Consider the following 19,926-nt stretch of genomic DNA (forward strand, 5'->3'; position numbering starts at 1 on the left):
AACATCTACAACCAGGAAACTGGGAAATCTGTATAAAAAAATGGACTTGTTCAGAAGCAGGTTGAAGATGGGTAGCAGGGCAATATGGTAAATGTGCATTTCTAGGTTTCAAGACATAGAACTTGATTTAAGTATATGCCAAGTTTCTTGCTAGCCTTAATGGTGCAAGTAGACACATGGGTCACCTCTACTTTAAATGAATTTTAGGCTGATGCATAGTATGGCAGATCAAAAAGTTTGATTTCTGTATGGTGCAAACTGGTAGAATCATAGAATCAGTAAGATTGGAAGGGACCTCCGGAGATCATCTAGTCCAACCCCCCTGCTCAGCAGGGTCACCTAGGGCATGTTAGACAGGGTTGCATCCAGGTGGGCCTTGAAGATCTCCAGAGAAGGAGACTCCACAGCCTCTCTGGGCAACCTGTCCCAGTGCTCCATCACTCTCACAGGGAAGAAATTCCCCCTCACGGTCAGGTGGAACTTCCTGTGCTTCCATTTCTGCCCATTGCCTCCTGTCCTGTCACATGGGACAACTGAAAAGAGTTTGTCCCTGTCCCCTTGACACCCTCCCTTCAGGTACTTCCACGTATTGATAAGATCCCCCCTCAGTCTTCTCTTCCCCAGGCTGAAGAGGCCCAGCTCTTGCAGTTGTTCCTCTCCTCATAGGGCAGGTGCTCCAGCCCTCTGATCATCCTTGTAGCGCTATGCTGGACTCTCTCCAGTACCTCCATGTCTTTCTTGCACTGGGGAGCCCAGAACTGGACACAGTACTCGAGATGAGGCCTCCCCAGGGCTGAGTAGAGGGGCAGGATCACCTCCCTCCACCTGCTGGCAACATTCTTCCGAATGCACCCCAGGAGACCATTGGCCTTCCTGGCCACAAGGGCACCTTGCTGGCTCATGGTCAACTTGTCATCCACCAGCACTCCCAGGTCCTTCTCTGCAGAGCTGCTCTCCACAAGGTCAGCCCCCAGCTTGTACTGGTGCCTAGGGTTATTTTTCCCTAGGTGCAGGACTCTGCACTTGCCCTTGTTGAATCTCAGGAGGTTCCTCTCCACTCAACTCTCCAACCTGCCCAGGTCTCTCTGTATAATTCTAGATTCTGTTGCTGAGCACATTCATGAATGTGGTATGTTGACTCRGCACATTATGGCTTTTTAGTGGGAAGTCCTGTCTTACAAGTCGAGCTCCATGGAAGATGTGGAGACTGTGTAAACAGGTTATAGGGTTAGGTGTTTTCCCTAAAACTTTTAAAATGTTTCTCACCAAAGATGCCTAAATTAAGCTGTCATAGGTACAAGTGAAGGTCTGCTCATGGGTGAACTGGTAAGAGGAGAAATTACTTCTCACAAGTGAAGGAAAGCATAGGTCAACAAGAGTCTAATGCTCAGTCGGTTCAAAATGGTCTAGAAAACCGTGTGTGGTAAGGCGACAGTTGGCTGCTGACAAGCATTTTTCTAGGATACTGAAAATAAGAGCTGACAAATGTAGAAAGATTGTGCTAGTGAGAACCAGGGTGATTTTCATCTGCTAGTGTATTTCTGATTAAATTTTCCGTAGTGTCTGCATACATTGATTTGCATTTGTTGAAATGGATGAATTTACCCAAAGTTTCCAACCTCATGTTACTACACAAGCCTTTTGCGCTTTTGTAAGCGTTTATGATACTTATGACCAGTTTTTGAGTGTATTGCTGAAATATGTAAGCATATATATGTAAAGTTCCAATTTTTCCTGTTCTAAGTGTATGAACTGAACTTGTTTCAAATACTGACTCTTTCCTACAGTTCATGTAGTTTGGAAGATGCTTGGAGTAACTTGCAAGTTTTTTTGATTCAAATACTGTGATGTTTATGCACTAGAAATTTCATGTACTGAATCTGCCCCTTCCTACTTCTCAATAATACCAGTTGTGCAGATGCTCAGTTGTACTAGATGCCTGATATCACAAAAGCATATAGGGAGAAAGCAGCTGTCTCAGGAGCCTGCAATAGAAACTTGGATTCTGCAAATGCATTTCTGAGCCAGCTTCCTAAAGAGTGTAAATGTCTACAAAAGCAGGGGGCAAAGAAGGCAGGTACATGTAGTTAAACCCCGTAAAAAGTATTCTCAACTGTTTTTAGGTATTACAATTAAAAAAAAAAAAAAGCTCTGGCTCTAGTCAGATGGATCTGACTCACTTTTCCAGTGACTTTCACATAGGAAGCCTGAAATCAAAAAGACCCCATTGAAGACTGTCTTGACTTTTTTTAAAAATACTACCTGAAAAGTAACCTTTTGTTTGCTTGTGCTACCTTGTGTACCTAAACAGCTCTTGTCTTGTTAACTCTTGTTTGTCTTAACTTTTTGCTAAAGAAAAAAATCATCCTTATTTTAAAACAGCTGTGGATCTCTAGCTTCTCAGTTCTATCAGTTAGAACCTATAGTTCTTGCTTCCAGCCTGAAAAACTGCAGAAACCCAGCCAAGCTTCAATTATTCTTAACAGCAGATGTTTCAATGCGCAGATCCCTTTCAGATCTTGAAGGTGGTCTCGTAGAGGACAGAGTAGTTGCAGAAATGCATTATGCATGGTGTTCTGAAGGCTGCAAAACCATTACAACGACAGAGCTGGTGTATGCCAGTCTTCAGATTATACAGAGTTTCAAACTATCGTAAAATTCTTAGTTACAAAGGGGTATTGCTTGCAAAACTAAGTAGTACTCTTATACCTTGTAGTAGTGTGTCCTGGATAGTCGATATGTAGCATTTATATTCTGATTAAAAAAACCCCATCACTTTGGCTGTAGCTTATGATGGACTTACTGGTCTGCTGTCTCATCAGGAATGTAGCTTTTTTGTACTTACATGGCTTTCTTGGTAATTCATTGCATCGTTCAATTCTCAATAAACTAAAGATGATGCAGAATACTTGCACATGCTGGCCTGGTTATGAATGCCTTGCAAGGAAGGCAAAGTTCTTGTACTGCTCAAAGTGTTACAAAATTTTCTGGTAAGAATTTAGTGAAGCAGTAGATAGTGGTCTAAGAAATGCTGATTTATGTCATTTCAGGTTTTAAAGACCTAAATAAGCACCTACAAGACAAGAGCCAGCTGGAATTCCTGGAATCGTGTATCTCCCACTAAATGCATTAGGAGAAATTATTTTAAAGAAACTGGAGAGGAGGCTGGGTTAGAAGAGGTGGGAGGAAAGCTTATTTTCTGACCAGCGAGGTGAAATTAGCTTCATACACCAGTCAGCTTTGCCTTGGAAATAGTCTCCTATTACAGCTAGGCAGTGAAAGACTGCAGTTATATTAATGCTGCTCAAGCTGTACAAATACAGAAATTCCTAAAGAAATGTCAATCACCCCATATGTATCATGCTTTCTAAAGTAGTATCATAGACAAATACTTAGCTAAATCATCTGAATTATGTGCTTGTAAATACATGAAGTTTTGTGGACCTTGTTGCTTAGAATGAGTATATTTTTGTACCAGGTTTTGAAGGTAATTTGTACTTAGGCTTTCTGGACTGTGTCTAGATCAAATGCTGGCTGAAGCGGTAGCACATTGATACTCTACATTTTCTGCCCTGAAAGGGCCTGATATGTTTAGTAGKGCTTAATCTGTGAACGTCCCAGGGCCCGCGTGCCTAGGTTAGATGTTGGAGGAGGCCAAAGATCTTATTCATCTTGTGATTCAGGACCTGTTAGATTCTAATCTTGCTGTACCCCATATATGCTTCATTTTCAGTGCTCTGTCTTTAAAAGCTTCTCTTTGCACATTTGCTATTTTATTTTTACTTTCTTCTTTAATTCATGGAAGAGAAGGACTTCCCATCATGCTTCATAGACTTTAGGGAAGACCATAGAAAATATTTTGCACTGTCTCTTGGTGGTTTTTTTATGTGGCTTTGTATATAGATTACTGCAAAACTGAAGATACCTTGGTCCTAAAACTTTGATACAGCAGAGCCTAGCTTTGTGGTGCACTTCTGTGCCAATTGATGCAGTTCCTCCAGGTGGGTGACTCCGGTGTAATTGAGAAGAGCTGAAATACGATATAAACAAAAAGTTAACAAGCCATATCTTTCCTAATCTGCCAGTCAGTTCAAAAGAAGGCCATATAAACTCCACAGCACTGTGCAAACTTCTCCGTTATCCTTTCTTTAAGGCTGACTTCTAGAGAAACATCTGAGAGCTTGTATTTGTCGTAGTCGTACTTAAGACTTCTAATTTCGTAGTGATCTATCACCAGCTTTTCAAAGACAATCAAAAATCAAAAAAAATAGCTTTTTTTTAGTTACTTCTAGCTCTGCTATATCCTGACGCACTTGGRGAAACTGTGACATATCTCACATAGCTTTATGGATAAACAGTCCATAAATGACTTTGGTCTGCTGTGCAGTTGGTCTGCAAGTGTAGCTTGCAGCTAAACCGAATAGTTAGCATCTACGGAAAATTACTCTCTTGGTTGGATCTTTCCTAGCTATTGTACTGGGAATGAGAGGACAGCGTGAACTTTGTATATGTGTAAAAATGGCCTCATTCAACATCCTGCAGTTGTTAATGGGTTTAGTCAAAGTCTGCACACTAGGGATGTTGTCCTGAGGGCCTGTCTTCGAGCTGGTGAAAGCCCTGGTTCTGCGGTGGATTGTCTGTTCTATTTCATCAGTGTTACTGAAAGCAAAGCTGAGYGGCTAATGTGTAAAACATTGCAACAATTTACTTGTTAAAATAAAATAAGCTGCAGTTCTTCTTACTCACTTTTCATAAGTGTGAATAACACTTAGTTTGCAGATAAATTGTGCCTCTTCTTAAAAMTATTATGGTATTAATAGCCTTTCGCTGCATGCTTGTCATGGGCTAGGACATCGCTTTAGTGCTGCTCCTGTTTGCATATGTAAGCTGAATCATGTAGGCTGCATGACTTATTTTTGACTGTAAACTAAAGCCTGACCAAGACTTTCAGTAACATTCTTATAATCTACTTCACCTAAATGAAAGATTTAATTCACATTGTTTTGCATACTTGAAGTCCTGTGTTTTTTTTTTCTTTCCACTTGCTTGCCTAGAAAGTCCCTTGGTCATAGGATGACTTTGTTTACCGTCGTTTACGGTAACACGAGATCCACAAGGTTATACAGTGCTGAAGGGCCTTAATGGTACCTAGGTGCAAGAGCAAGGCAAGGAAGAACATGCAGCTCAAAAATGACCTGGAAATGTGGCTCCCTGAACTGGTGGTAACTCAAATACCTGTTGCCAGAGTTGTTTCTGCACTGTAGATAAACTCATACAGCAGAACTGTCAAAAATAGTGTATTGATGCCTTGGTAAGTTCTTGAGTCAATTCATAGGCTACGTTTTGTTTCTTCAAAGTTGCATTACTCAGTGATCATGAGAAGCCAATATTSTGTGTACTTTATGAAAATACCTCCGAATTAGTTGGTTCTGCAAGCAGACTTGCTGAGAGACTGATTTTTAACAGGTGGTTTCAAGGGAGGTGAGCGTAAGCATCCATTCATTTTCATAGCACCGTTCATGTGTACTGAAGCATATGCTCATCTGTGCTGTAAYGAACCTGCCCTGATCCCTGAGGGCTGGAGCAGCCTGTCTTAGTAAGCTCTTATGTAGGACTGGAGGAGATGACCCCTCCTGGGTCATCAGATCCAGTCCACTGCTATCATAAAGGTCATGCCATGTGATCTCTGAGCTCAATCATTTGATTTATAAGCTCATTGAACCTTCTTTTGAAAGTAGAACACCAGACCATTTATTTTTGACTTGTGATCTGGGCAGAGGAAGTTTCTTTAGGAACATACAGCATGAGGCTGTGAAGTGTCTAACGTTGAAAAGTTAAGACTATCCTGAGCGTGTACATGGTTTTAGAGRAACCTAAAATGTGGCTGGGTGGCTTCATCCTGTTTAATTTCTTTGTTTCCTTCCTAAAGCAGACAGAACAGTTGAATCAAAACTGTGTGCTAAAAGCTGCCTCTGGCTTTAATCTGTTCCATCGTGTCTGAGTCAGATGCCCAGAAAGGATTTTGCAACTAAATCTATTTAGTTGCATTGCTATAGGAGGACACTTGTAAGCAGATTAGCCAGAGCTCAAATGCTATGTCAACTGTTTGACTGAAGGATATCTTCATCTTGTCTTGACTTATGACTAGATGCATTAGTGGTCGGTTGTTTACAAATACTTGTCAGAAGTTTTTTGGTCTCTGAACCTAATATTTTTCATGAAAGATTTATTTTTTGGGGGGGAGGGGGGAAATTGTGTAGACCCATGCTTCTCAGTAGTGATCTTAGGGAGTTTTAAATGTCATGCTTCTTAGCCAGGTTTTGTTCTGTTAACTAATATTTAATCTGATCTATTTAATAGATTTCCTAAAAGTCAGGTACTCTCCGAGGCTCCTCSTTGTAGCTGATACAGGAGCTGTAAAAGTAAGTTGGAATATCCGGTAGCTTTCATAAATAGTGGCAAGACTGTCTTATGGCAAAAATATATGGCTGCTGACCTGGCGTAATGGTGAGCTTCATATGTTGCTTTAAGCTTAACCTGAGGCAGATGTGCAGAGCAGTTGAATGTAACGTAGCACGCGTTCACCTTCTCCGGTCGTGAGAGCTGTCACGAGTCTGCTGCTGCCTGGTTGGATACGTTGKATGCCGCTCCAGCGTGTGACTTGGCACTCCTGGCACGTGGTTGGTATTCGTAGGGGTGTTAAAAATTGATCCGTGTCCACTCATTTTATTTTGTGCTTTGGGCTGACGGACAGTACGAGTGCCCTGCACCACCACGGAAAGCGCTGGACTGCGTTCTTGTGATAGGTTCCTGGTACCCTGCCTCATGAGAAACTTAAAATGGTTCTCATGAGTGTGAGCAACTTACGTGGGATGAAAGGTTTTTCTGCCTATGACTGTAGTTGTTTTTCACGCTGATTTTAGTGCTTGCTTAGAATACAGCAAATCCTTTTGAATTACTGCTTAGATTAAACATTTTGGGAGTATGTATTATCTTAAGGCTTGATAAAGCACTAACAAGTTCTAATCTTAAAGAGCCTACGGACTTGGATGCATGCCAAGGATAATACGCATTTTATTTTCAGTATTGTAGAGAACTTTCTTTTTTGGGGGGGGAGGGGTGGGAGGAGGAAATTATACTCTGAATTTGCTGAAACACACTCTGAAACGGGGAAATGAGACCAATTAATCTCTGCAGTTGTGTGTAGGCAGGAGGGACTATTTGTTGCATGACAGCCTGCTCTCAGAACCAGAAACAAAGTAGGTTGTTTGTGTCTTTTTATGTCCTCGTCCTAGTTTGCTGTAGGACAGGAGCATTTACCTCCTGACGCTTATTTTTGAACTTTCTACTGGAGACAGCGTTCACATTCCATTCAGTCTTTTAAAGCACGAAGGAGAGAGAATTAGTCAGCTGTTCTTTGTTTTTATTTCCCTTACTCTTGAACAGTGTCCAGGCTCGCTCCTGAGGTTTTTCATCTGGATCGGTCTGAATAAAACAGATCTGCTTGCAACTGAAAACCCTTTATTTGCTAAAAGTTATGACAACCAAAAGTAGCCAAGCTCCCTGAGTGTGTTTTGTTGAGGGGAGCAGGGAGAGAGCTGGCTTACCTCAATCTTGTTCACATTAAATCAGGTTCACAGGACATGGATTTACCAAAAAAAAAAAAAAAATTGCTGCCTTTGCTTTTTTTTTGGTAATCGTGTTTGTGCCTTAACAGCTTATGCTGTTGCTAAGATGATGCACCATGATCCTACCATAAATAATTATTTGAACAGACCCTGTCCTAAGGAGTTGCATTCCTCTCCTTTCTSTTCCATACACGAACAAATCAATTATTCCGAGGAGGCAATACTGTCTCTGGATGCTGTTGTGTTGCTTTTTGAAAATGTTTTGTAAGTTAGTCTTAAAGTGGGATAATTGCTTTCAGCATTTGCAAGTTAAATGAAGAAAGCTCCAATTAGATTTTTATAAAGTGGCTTAGCATGTTGAGGAGGCCTTTCATAAAGTATACTATGTATTCACTTGGCATTGCACAACTGAGTTTCATGGAGCACTGACAAGACCGAAAAACAATCCTCTCTGGCCTTGGTCACTCCTGGGCATTTAAGGGATTGAAAGCCTGTCATAAAATACTCCATGCTCCTAAGTATACATGTTTTCTCCCTTTCCCTACCTTCATCCTCTTCAGGGCATTTATTTCCATTTTGGAGACTGGAAGGCTTATCTTCAAGACCAACGTGTTTGAAGGAGAGTGTCTGAGCAGAGACGAGAAGCTCGGTATTTAGTACCGTTTTAAAACGAGGCCATTGCACATGCTGTTTAATCTGCCTTAGCCGTTATTATGCTGCGCTAATTGTACAGCGGTGCTGGGTGGCGGAGAGCCATTTTGTTCAGGTTAGTCTTAGCTCCGAGTGGGTGCTTGTTCAGTTCCATAGAAGCTGAATGGTACCGGTGCTTAGTAATGCTCGGTATTGTTTAGTACCCCGTAGATTAGAAATGTGATATGCTAATGCTTTATTTTTGCCACTGCAGCCTTGGCATAAATGCAAAGGACTGTCCAAAGTAGTAATGTGTTGTTTGCCATCTGAATAAGAAMTTAACCTACTCACAAGCTTCTTTCACGTGTGGTTTCTGCAGTCTGCGTGCCAGAGGCTTCATAATGAGAACTGCGAAGAGTTYCCAAAATCGGTGCTTGTCCAAAATGTTTGTGCACCTTTACTAGATGTGACTTACTGCAGTCTGTTTTAACCAGATGCACTGTATTCGGGAAGTGATACCTCTACTAAGTTAGCCAAGCAGTTCTTGAAGTTTCATCTGCAAAAACGTAGATCCCCTATGCTAGCAACTTTGAAGAATATTGAAGAGAACCAGCTCTAAAGTCCTTAACGATGAGGAGCCTTGCATTAATTTATCTCTTCAGATATTCATGAGAACAGATAAAGCAAATTTGTCAAGATTATTCTTTGCGTTGTGCTGCTCTTTGTAGTCCCGTGTTGTGTCTTTTGGGCACTCYTACTCCTTAAGGTAGGCGCACGTCTTTTGTCAGGCAGCCAAGCGAGGGCTGTGTGGTTCAGGAAGCAATTGAGCCATCTCTCGCTTTTGGAGCAGATGTCTTCAGTGGCATTCTGCTCACAACCACTAAGGCTTGTTCACTTGGTAGTTATTGAAGTGTGATCAAACTCTTAATTATCTGCAGGTGTTTGTGATGACAATTGAGCGGAGTAGTGAGGCCCACAATAAATCAAGCAGTTTGAAAGTCTTCAGAGTGTTTTTGGTGGTAAGGCCCAAACTTGTGATCTGTTTGTGATGGAGATGTATTGCTGTCCCATCAGTCTGGGCCATTGGCTCATGCACTGAGTCTGCATTCCAGGGGCAAGAAAAAAGACAGTTCTCTTGCTCTCTAACCACACTTGATGTCTTCCACCGTAGATTAAACAACGCAAGTCGTGTCTATTATGGTTAATTTTTCTCACTTGTTGCTTAATAAGGGGTTGAGTTCTTTGAACACTTCCGGAATCAACAAAGTCTTTCCCATTTGAATTTGGTGGTCACTTTCTCCATAACAAGTTGTTCCAGTGTATTCTTTGTCTGAACAACAGGCTCACTATTGTAGCTGTGTGAAGTACACTTCTTTGGATGAACATTCGCAACCGCCCACAGGCTCTTGATTCATTTAATCACGTGTGCCTGGAAGTGTTCATTTTCAGCGTACATATCTGTCCTTGTAAATGGACCCTGTGTCTCCCATTGAAGTATATTTGTACTACGAGGACTTTTACAGGCAAATTTAAGAGCCCTCACAGAAATGCAGGTTTAGGCTTTTCCACTCTTCTGCCTCAAATGTCAAACTAATGTATGCCATTGCTTAATGGAGTCTTTTACTTGTAAACATGGGCACTAAAGTGATTGGAAGCTCTTGCCAGGTTCCATGTGACTTCCTAAGTGATATACAGAAAAAACTTAAGTTTTCTTTGAAAACAGGATTGTGGATTGGATGAAGCTTTCTGTATTAGACAATGCTGTGGCAGTTTCTGCAAGGTGGTAAAGTTAAAGGTAAAATTGAGGTGGTGAAGTTTCTGTGCCTGCGGTCTGAGCAGATTAAACAATCCACCTTAACGTTTTCAGGAGCTCTCTAACAGGTAGCCGCTACTGTGTGAGACATGACCAACRCATAGTCCTTACCTTTAAGAAGATGTAAGCTTAGATATCTTTCCTAAATTCTTTTCTTAACATGGTCTTAGGATATGAAATTCCTATGTTATATACTTATCCAATGCAGCAACTTTACTTTTGATGCTGATGGTTTGAAATTGGTACTGTAGATGTTAAAGTGTCTAAGCCTCATGCCTTCGCTCAGATACTCTTCAGTTGAAGACGAAATTTTTCTTCTACATGAGACAGGTCTAGAAATCAGTAAAGTTGGAGTTTTGTTCCTGAATGTGCCAAAGACTTTATTTGAGTGGATTTGGTAAAATTTATGTAGYGTATAGAGATGTCATTTTGAGATGGGGAAAAAACTGATACTTAGATCATCGCAGTCAATTAAAGAAAAATGCAATGACATGACAGAGGGAAATGAATGAAAGCACCTATTTCAGATAGACGGATCTTAACACTTCCTATAAGCGGTGGCAGTGCCAAAGCAAATATGTGCCCTATGGCAGGAGACCAGAGGAATATCTTTAAGTGTCCCAGTTACGTAACTGGGGATGGACTTTGTCTGTTGGCATTACTTTCTTGTGAATCTCGGAGAACCTTTGCAAATGTAGAAGTCAGCACTTTTCATACAAAGCGACTATCCTGTATGTTTTCAATGCAATCTTTTGGAAAATACTGTTACTAACTTGTATTTTATAGAAACAAGATTGAGTATGCCACTTCCTTCACTTTCACCTTCTTCCGCCGTGTGACCAAAGCCAACGAGCTTTTGCCGCATTTCAGTTTTTTATGCTAATGCTTCACTTCTGTTGGTCTTTTTAAAGAAAAAGTAAATTATCTTAATTACAGTTTTGAGGATTAGTTACTTCATGGTAATCATTGCTGACATAATGCTTCGTATTTACAAAATATGAGCAACTCAGTGTACCTCTTCAGATATTTTAGCTATTTGAGTTACTGTAAACAGTTTTCTGTAACTATTCTTTAATCAAAAATTGGGTTCTATAACGTAAATATTAAAGTCTCTTGATCACAAATATGAAACATTTCATATTTTATTCAGCTCTGAAATGTGTTCCATCAATATGTTTTAAATTTCAGTAACAGTTTCAGTAGAATGTTTTTTTACATGAAATAGTGCAGATACGAAGATTTTTATACAGAAGGCAGTATTTGCTAGCACGTGGAGCAAGTATTATACTGGTTACTTGGTGTGACATAACTAACTTTCTTTAACTATTACATTTAATAAATTGTAGTTTATATTCCCTCTTTGTCTRCTTGTATAGCCTTTTATTTTCAGTAGATTTTAATGGTTTGGTTTTTAGTCTTTCAGATTTCAGTTTTCTGTGCATCTTTTTTTTTTWWAAAAAATGGTACTTGAAATCTCACTATTCATGTTGGTTTTCTGACTGCTTTTTCCAGTTTCTTAGTATATTCTCAGTACTGAGCTTTGACTCTTGACTTACCGTTCAACTTCCACACGATTTTTGTTTCTGGCCTTGTAGACTCTCAAGAAGGCTCTCAGTTAGCCAGCCTTGTTCTGGCATTCTCATTTAAAGAATGAAAGAGTGCCATAATTGTACAAACTGAGATTAAATAAATGACCAAAGAACTTACTAAGCATGACCACAATTTCCTCCCTCTTGTCTGGTGGTGTGCTTTTTTTTTTTTCCTTTTCAAATATAAGGCTTTGGACATCTTGACCTCTAGTATTTTAAAGTACTTCATGGTAAGTATATGAAAGCTCTCAAAACTAGACTTAGCTGAAGCAGAAAGGATACTTTGCTATGCTGCATTGCATCATCTTAATTTCATTGAATAAAGTATCTTATAAGTTGAGCACTTCTGGATGGATAAGGTCATTATAATTTGGCAATGTTCCTCTGTGTCTCTCTTTAAACTCGTGGCAATTCTGCTTACCGTGGGAAATTTTCTTGCAGTTGGAGGTTGGAATGACCATATCTATTAGTGAAGGACAGGGAGTGCTTCTGTTACCTCCAAAGACTCATTACAGGATATGATTGCTTGTGGGAGTGTCTGGTTATGATCTGTTAGAAAACATCCTATTAATAAAACAGAGCCTCTTGTAACAGAGCACTTCTTAATCTCCTTCCTATGTAGTTATTTATAGGCTATGACATCTTAACTTGCCTCTCATGTGCATCAACTTCTGTTATTTTAAAAGATCAAGTAGCTTTCACATGCCTCTGAGAATCGCTTCTGGAAGAAACTGCCTGTCTCCTAAGAAACCTTATGAAAAGGCTTCATGTCATAAGTTTGTTTTTTAAAAAATGTCTCTTTAAAGCACAAATAATATATARAATATCCCATTATACAGACGTTTGTATATTCCTCCTGTATTTGTGATTATGAGCAGATGTTTGTGATCGATTAGAGGGTATCCAGCTGCTGATGGTACTTATTTTCCCCGAGTGTGTTGATCTACCTGGAGCAATATTAAATGTATTCATATTTATTTATTTATTTATTTATTTATTTTTATTAGAATGGTCCCAGTGCCAGATCTTGTCACAAGATGTGCATTGACATTCAACGAAGGCAGATATACACGCTGGGACGCTACCTGGATTCCTCCGTGAGGAACAGTAAATCTCTGAAAAGTGACTTCTATCGCTATGACATTGACACAAACACGTGGATGTTGCTCAGTGAAGACACTGCAGCGGATGGAGGGCCGAAGCTGGTGTTTGATCATCAGGTCAGCTACGCTGATACTCCTAGTGAGAGTTCCTGTACCTGTATGTTTTTCCTCCATGTCTGTGAATCATGATTTCAATCATAGCCTGCTAGAACTTAGCAGCTCCGTCGGGTGCCGTAGCGGCGAAGGGCAGAGTTGCTATTTGCGCTTCAKCTAAGTTCTAGTAGTATTGCTGTCTAATGCCGGTGACTACTGCTGTTCTAATGCAATCGAGCAAAAGACTCTAAAACCTTTGYGAAGTAACTCGTTTTATTCAGACATGCGTTTTATTAAAGCTGAACTCACAGTTCATCTCTTTTTAGTGGGTTTTGCTGAGCTGGGTTTGCAGATCTGCCTCCTCAGTGGGYGTTGGGGAACGGGTCACGAAGCTGTTTGCGCTACCTACGGGAGAGTACAATAAGYGAGGTAGTGGAATGAGTCCAGCAGGATCAGGATTTTATCAAAATCGGCTGTCTTTCAAATGCTGTAGGTCCTATGTGCCTAGTAGGGACTGAAGCATATTTTAGGAGTGGCTACCAAGATTTTTTTAAAAGTTGCAGCTATTCATGTACTCAAAACTTGAAGACTTTTTTTCTTATTATGTTAACTGCCTTCTGTGTACTTGAAAAAGGTAATTCATCCTTAAAAAAGGCCAAGAAGTAACACAACAATATTCATTTTTGAAAGCAGCCTAAGAATTACTTCTATTGGTACTGGTTGTCTTTTGTAACCGATGCTGTTGTCTGCCAGCATGATRGGCATTTTTACTGAAACTGAAAATTATTAGCATTATCTGCAAAACAAAAGCCAATTAGTCATTCTGTTAATAGAGTATGAGTCTTCTGGATGCTGAGGGAAGAAAAGGCAAAATGAAATGGTCAGCTAGCAAGGCTGGTATCGCTACCTTGTTTTCCTGCTTCTGAAATTATTTCCTTTTTCCATGCTGTCTTTCTRAAAGAATGTCCTTCCTGAATTCTTTATAAATCTGCAGCCCTTCCTATTCATTCCCTCTATGCCTACTGGGATAGCTGKCTTTGTTTAACCGTCACCAAAATGTGCTGCACTAAGTGTTTTGTGTAGACATTGCAGAGTAGCATCTGTCTTATTGTAATCTTGTCTTTTCTTTTCCCCCCCGAGTGTTCTGTAACACTCGRTGTTGCAGTGTATCTGAAAACATCACCTGGAGAGTCACTTTGCTTTGCCACTGTGGTGCATGTGCTGYATGCTATAACCTGAATTCAAGATTTGGGGATAAACATTTTTGTGCTGCAGTATCACCCAAAAAAATCCTTGGCCAGGTTATGGTTGTAATTGAGTGTRCTTTCTGGCAGAATTGACTAGATTYTAATGAAAAACTCATGATTCTTTTTTGTGCCTTTTTTTTTTAAGGGAAAAAAGAATTTAGATGCTAAGAGGTACATGTAGCTTTTCTTGTTTATTGAAAGAGCAAGATGAAGTTAGACTCATGTTGTAGACTAAGGAACTGTGTTTTTTGAGGCTAGTACCTGTCAACCATGAAGGCATTTATGTTCTTTCCCATTCGCTAGAGGTTTAGGATACATACAGTGTGCTGTCTAACTTGCTAGGTGTCACTTGCAGGGGAGGGATGTTTAATCTCAAGTCTTAATGTGCTGATTTAAAACTGCTTTTCTTGTTCTTACAGATGTGCATGGATTCTGAAAAGCACATGATTTATACGTTTGGAGGCAGAATTCTCACCTGTAACGGCAGCGTTGACGACAGCAGAGCCAGCGAACCGCAGTTCAGTGGATTGTTTGCTTTTGACTGCCAGTGTCAGACATGGAAACTTTTGCGAGAGGATTCCTGTAATGCTGGACCCGAGGATATCCAGTCCCGGATAGGACACTGTATGTTGTTCCATTCTGTAAGTATCCGCACTATACTTTGATTCATGATGCCTGACCTTAAGGAAAAACATCTGCTTTTAATTTCCTTGCAAGCTTGAAGCTTTTTAATCTTATGATCAGTGTGTTGGCCCACTTGATATCATGTTCACAGACATTCTGATGCTTTTTTGGGTAAGTGCAGGTGGAATTAATTCAAGTCCTAGTCAGAGCATTCATTACATTAAGYGTGAATATAATTTCAAAAATAAATAAATATTTCATTTTAATTAAACAATGATAAGTCGACTCAGAGGCCATTGGTTCAATTTAATTTGAGCAGTGTCACATCTGTCCTGCACTAGCTTTTCATGTGGGCACTTGCGGTAGGGTAACAGTGCAAAAGGGGATTTGTGTCAAGAAAGACTGCTTGCACAGGCAGTTGTGCAATGGCCGTTACGCGCTGAATTTGTATGGTAACTTCTTGGTAGCAAAGGGAGTTTGCAGAGYTTTGCTAATGCTGAACTTTGAAAAGGGGAACGGAGAGAGAACTGGAATGTRTATTATGGAGCTTGAGTGTTTTCTGATACAGCCATTTGAAAATTGATCAAAAATTTTCAATTTTCAGTTTTCTTGTTTTCCTTTAAATGAGAGGTCAGAATTTTTGTAGGGGGTACTGTGCTTTTACAGTTTCCTGTTCCATTTTTGTCATCTTAAGGTTCTCCAAAATGTCATGCTGGGTGGGGGGGCATCACCCGGCATCAGATTTTGTTCTGCGTAAGTACTAGAGAACGTGTGAGTTACGTATGTGCTAAACTTAGGAATAAAGGTTTTTGTAAGCACTCTTCATGGAAGCTTAGATCCTTTGCTGTTTTCTCTACCATTTGGAAGAAAAGTAATCTGCCTCTTGTGGCCTTTCCWCTTGGCAAAAGTAATAAACCTGGTATTCTTGGCTTACCACGTGCCTGTTCTGAGTTTAATAAGTGTGCTGATACCTGAATGGTTTCTCTTATAGTTGGTCTTTTGTTCCTGTTTTTTATAGTGAAATTATGTTGTTGTGGGTTTTTGACATTGAGACTGTTCTTTAATATGAAACTTCACAAATGAATGGCTGTTTCAGTGCTCTGATGCTACAGCTTGATCAGGTGTGACCGTAACAGTTATATGTAAAATCTGCTAGCTCCTGAGCTGATACTCTGTGTTAGCTCCAAATCTGTGGTTTTGTACACCAGTCGTGAAAACGAAGTCTATAAGATTGCATGTATTAAAGAGGTTTTTAGGGCGGGGAAGCTGAAGTCTTCAGCTGAAGTCTTCAACTGTAAGTCTTCAGCTCTTGAAACTGAAAAATCAAGATTTCTTGAGTTTTTACTGAGTTTCAGAATAATATAAACTGCTTTGGGTAACTGTTTTGCTGTGATTCTTTTTGGAGATGCAAGGAAAGAATATTTACCAGATTAAGGTTAACGAAACTGCTAGTTAAGGCGTGACTTTAARCTTAGAAAGATCTTTCTTACTCCTTGCAATTCACTAGTGTTTTTGTGAATGSTCACAACTGGCCAATAAGCTTACTTGAACTTCATCTAAAAAAATTTGTTTTCTCTCTTTAGAAAAATCGCTGCTTATACGTGTTTGGTGGCCAGAGATCGAAGACTTATTTGAATGATTTCTTCAGTTATGATGTAGACAGCGACCACGTGGATATCATATCAGACGGCACTAAGAAAGATTCGGGGATGGGTAAGAGTTTAACTGTATATTAATTTGTTCCTGTCAGTGCAGATGAGAAATACGTTAGGTGGGTGAATGCCTAACTTCAGTATTTGGCACGGCAGGTTAGTGTCCTTAACTAACTCTATTTATCCAAGTAAACTCAATGTATAGGTTATGYTTATGCCTGTCTCGTTGTCCTTCCAGTCATTTCATACTTGCCTTCTTTAGCACAATACAAATAATTATGTGTGCCTCACAAGAAAACATTTTTAGCAAAATAACATTTATATGTATGTATATTTTATATAGGTATATACACACACATATATATATATATATATATACACACTTGATCTAGTTTTTCTTCTTCCATTGCCACTTCCAATCCCTGGAAGTCAATTTATCTTAAATTTAGGTTGCCCTCTTGATCAGGTTTAATTTTTAGCAAGTGCTTTAGCTCAACTTCAAGTGAATTATTGATGGTAGTGAATTATTGTTCGCTCATTTGCTGCTGAGGGAGAAGAGTACCCAACCTCTTATTCTCTAGAGTGGTTTATTTACTTGAGTGCTTCTAAGAACCAGCTTGCATTGTTTACAGTGTTCGTTATTAAGGTGCCCACATGTTGCCTGATGCCAATCTACAAGCATCCACGCACTGTTTCTTGTCCTTAGAGCTTTTAAAAACTTGACTCTCTTTCTGGAATTGCTGGCATTCTGCCATTTTGCTTTTTATAGCTAAGTTTCTTGGTAGCCAGAAGCTTTTTAAAATCTGTGGTGACTTCAGATCTAAAGAGCTTGCCTTATGACTAGTGAAGACACTGAGTTCTGCTTCTCAGCCACATACATTCATTTCAAGGTTCAGTTAAGCAAATGCAAATATAATATTTAGCCCTCTTCCCCTGTCCCACAGGCTCCAGCATGGTGAATAGTAGGCTTTATAGGAAAATGACTCATTGGAAATAAATTATGAGTAGATTTTCAGTTCACTGTTCTCCTGTGCGTAGAAAGTAAACAAATAGAGTTGAACATTCCCTTATGAAAGAAGATGTTAAGATTATCCGCATCTTAACAAGAAGAGAACAAAATGCCTGTTGCATTAGAGCAGTAAATGCTGGCAATATTACTTTCACCCCCAAAAGTAAGTCTTTATTGTGTTCTTGCAAAGCGATGATGCGCTATTTTGATCTGTATGTACAAAATGGTTCTCTGGTTGCTGTGAAGTTTATGCTGTTCAGTGTGATGAACCAAGTTGAGGATGCCTGACCTAAATGCTCCTATAAAGTCTCATGATTACATTTTGTTCCTGGCTCACATGTGGCATTCAGTTCTATTCTTAGTTGAGCTACTTTGATTTTTACTCGAAGAGAACTTAATTGTGCATTTGTTAAAATTTGTGTTGGAATAGTTAGAAAATTAAAAAAAAAAAAGTAAGATATATCAGTAAAACGYCAGAAAACTGGCAATGATGCATTGCTTTTGCTGCTGTCTGTTCTTCTGGATGAGATTGTGATTCTTGTCCTTCAGTTGTCCTTTTGGTGTTGATCCTAGAAACAGTTTCTTGTATTGATGATGTGTTTGAGAGAATAGTGSGCGATAAGTCTTACTTGAAGTTTCGTTCTTTGATGTAACACTATAATTGGTAGCAAGCTTAGACGTGCTTTCTTCATTCCTGGGAAGATGGTTCTGCTGTGACCAAAGTACAGTGTCTGAAATATGGCTTCGTACGTGGCGAGTAGAGCTTTTAAGACTTTGCCTACTAAATCTCTCAAGCCTCTRTCTGCTTTGAGTGTGGGTATGCCTTGCAGCTCCTTTTCTCTGCCAGCTGCCCTAGCCATAATCCACAGAGTGAGTATTGGTGCTTTTTCCGGCTAACTGCRTCAAAAATGAACTGGTGCTTTCTCTCCCCTGTCAGAGGAGGGCACCARAATGAAATTAGGCCATTAGTGTTGGTTGTCTTTCACCTGCATGATAAATTTTAGGAGCTAGAAATGTGTCAGATCAGCTACAGAACAGGCCAAGTGGGACAGAGGGGGAGAGGGAAAAAAAGGGAGAGGGGAATGCAACTGCCATGATGAGTCAGATAAGAAGAGAGGCAGTAGTGGTACAGATTGAAGGGTGTGAAGTAAAACTGAAGAATAGAACGTGTGTTTGAAAGACAGGCAGAAATGTGTGCGCTAGTGGGCTTCCCTTTCACAGCAGTGGTATGTCTATTGATAGACACTATTTTTTTTTTTAAAAGAAAAGCTTACATATGCCAGAGTATGTTTCTAAAGCATACATACGGTTTAGAGATGCCACTGATACCAGACAACTTGTAGACAACCCATGACTGATCACAGGCAGTTGCCTCAGCTCTGGCAGAAATAACAGAAACACACCGTTGCAGTCAGGGTCCACACGATAATCCTGCTTGGCCCGGACTCGGGTGGTGCTTCAAAATGCTTGGGCAGAGGGAGAATTTCCTTCTGCAGGAGAATCAAGATCTTTTCGTTTCCCTTGGCGTTGGGTAACTTCCAAAGTCAGACGAGAACAAGCCCTAAATGTTCTTGTAGCTCCTTTTAATGGCGGAGGTAGTTCTCATGGGCAGATGAACAACACACTTTTTTTTTTTTTCCAGCTACATGTAAGGTTCCCAGATACCTTGCAGGTGATTGCATGGTGTAGCAGATGCTCTATCCAGATAGACCAGTGAKTTCACGAATAAGTACCACGGACAGGGACTGTACAGCGAAGTCCAGGAAATCCTGATTCAAGGCAAGATATCAGAAAAATGTTGATCAAAATAGAAAGCACAGCTAGCCCAACCTGGCCAGGAGCCAACTCAGGCTAGCAGTCTGAAGATATCAAGATCCCATTTTGACTGTTTATGGCGCCTGACATGCTTTGCCCTTGTTCAATGTAAGGTCTACCTTACCAGTGGCCAGTGTGTCTCTTGCCATGGAGACCCTTTTCTGTGAGGGATTTTACATTCTTTTGATCTTTCATGGTGCTTCTCCAAACCATTCAAAATGCATTGTCCTAATTATGAAAGGGAGCTGGAGAGCAAGGAACTGCCCAATCCTTCTAGGAGTCTTCTATAGGGATGACATGGTAGCAGAGTTCCACTTGGATTTACTAAAAGATCTATGTTTTTCTCCCAAAAAATCCTATGTTACACGAGCGAGAACTTGCATGTATTGTACATCAGGTTGTTGCTTTTTCAAGATGACAACCAAATTATCAGATGATCTCCTTAGTTATTGCTGACCGTGACTGACACCCAGAGGTGGTCTCATCCTGAAAACATCCAAGAGGAGAATCATTATCTGGCTGTGTCAGTAGCTGGCCTGCGTTACCACGCGAAGTTCACTCCGTTGAAGTTCAGGAGAGGTGCTGCATCAGTTCTGTAGGTCTATAGTTCAGCAAGTTAGTCCATACTACTGATGATAGATCTTTTTTTTTTTTTTAACTAATCTATCAGAGATGCTGGATTCTGGTGAGCAGTGATATCCAGGCGAGGTAGCGTTCTCCTCT

The 19,926-nt window shown here is 40.1% G+C and overlaps 1 protein-coding gene across 1 annotated transcript in view; it reads left to right on the plus strand.

The window, feature by feature from the left end:
* Nucleotides 1-19,926, plus strand: part of MKLN1 (muskelin 1) — a 98,614-nt gene that overhangs the window by 57,047 nt on the left and 21,641 nt on the right. The window contains exons 10-12 of the mRNA XM_085299705.1: nucleotides 12,668-12,880; nucleotides 14,523-14,744; nucleotides 16,311-16,440. Coding sequence (XP_085155831.1) covers nucleotides 12,668-12,880; nucleotides 14,523-14,744; nucleotides 16,311-16,440 — 565 coding nt within the window. The remainder of the gene's footprint in view (nucleotides 1-12,667; nucleotides 12,881-14,522; nucleotides 14,745-16,310; nucleotides 16,441-19,926) is intronic.

The sequence above is a fragment of the Rhea americana genome, unplaced genomic scaffold (genome assembly GCF_003343005.1).
Source record: "Rhea americana isolate MKP2758 unplaced genomic scaffold, rheAme1 scaffold_1, whole genome shotgun sequence".
NCBI lineage: Eukaryota > Metazoa > Chordata > Aves > Rheiformes > Rheidae > Rhea > Rhea americana.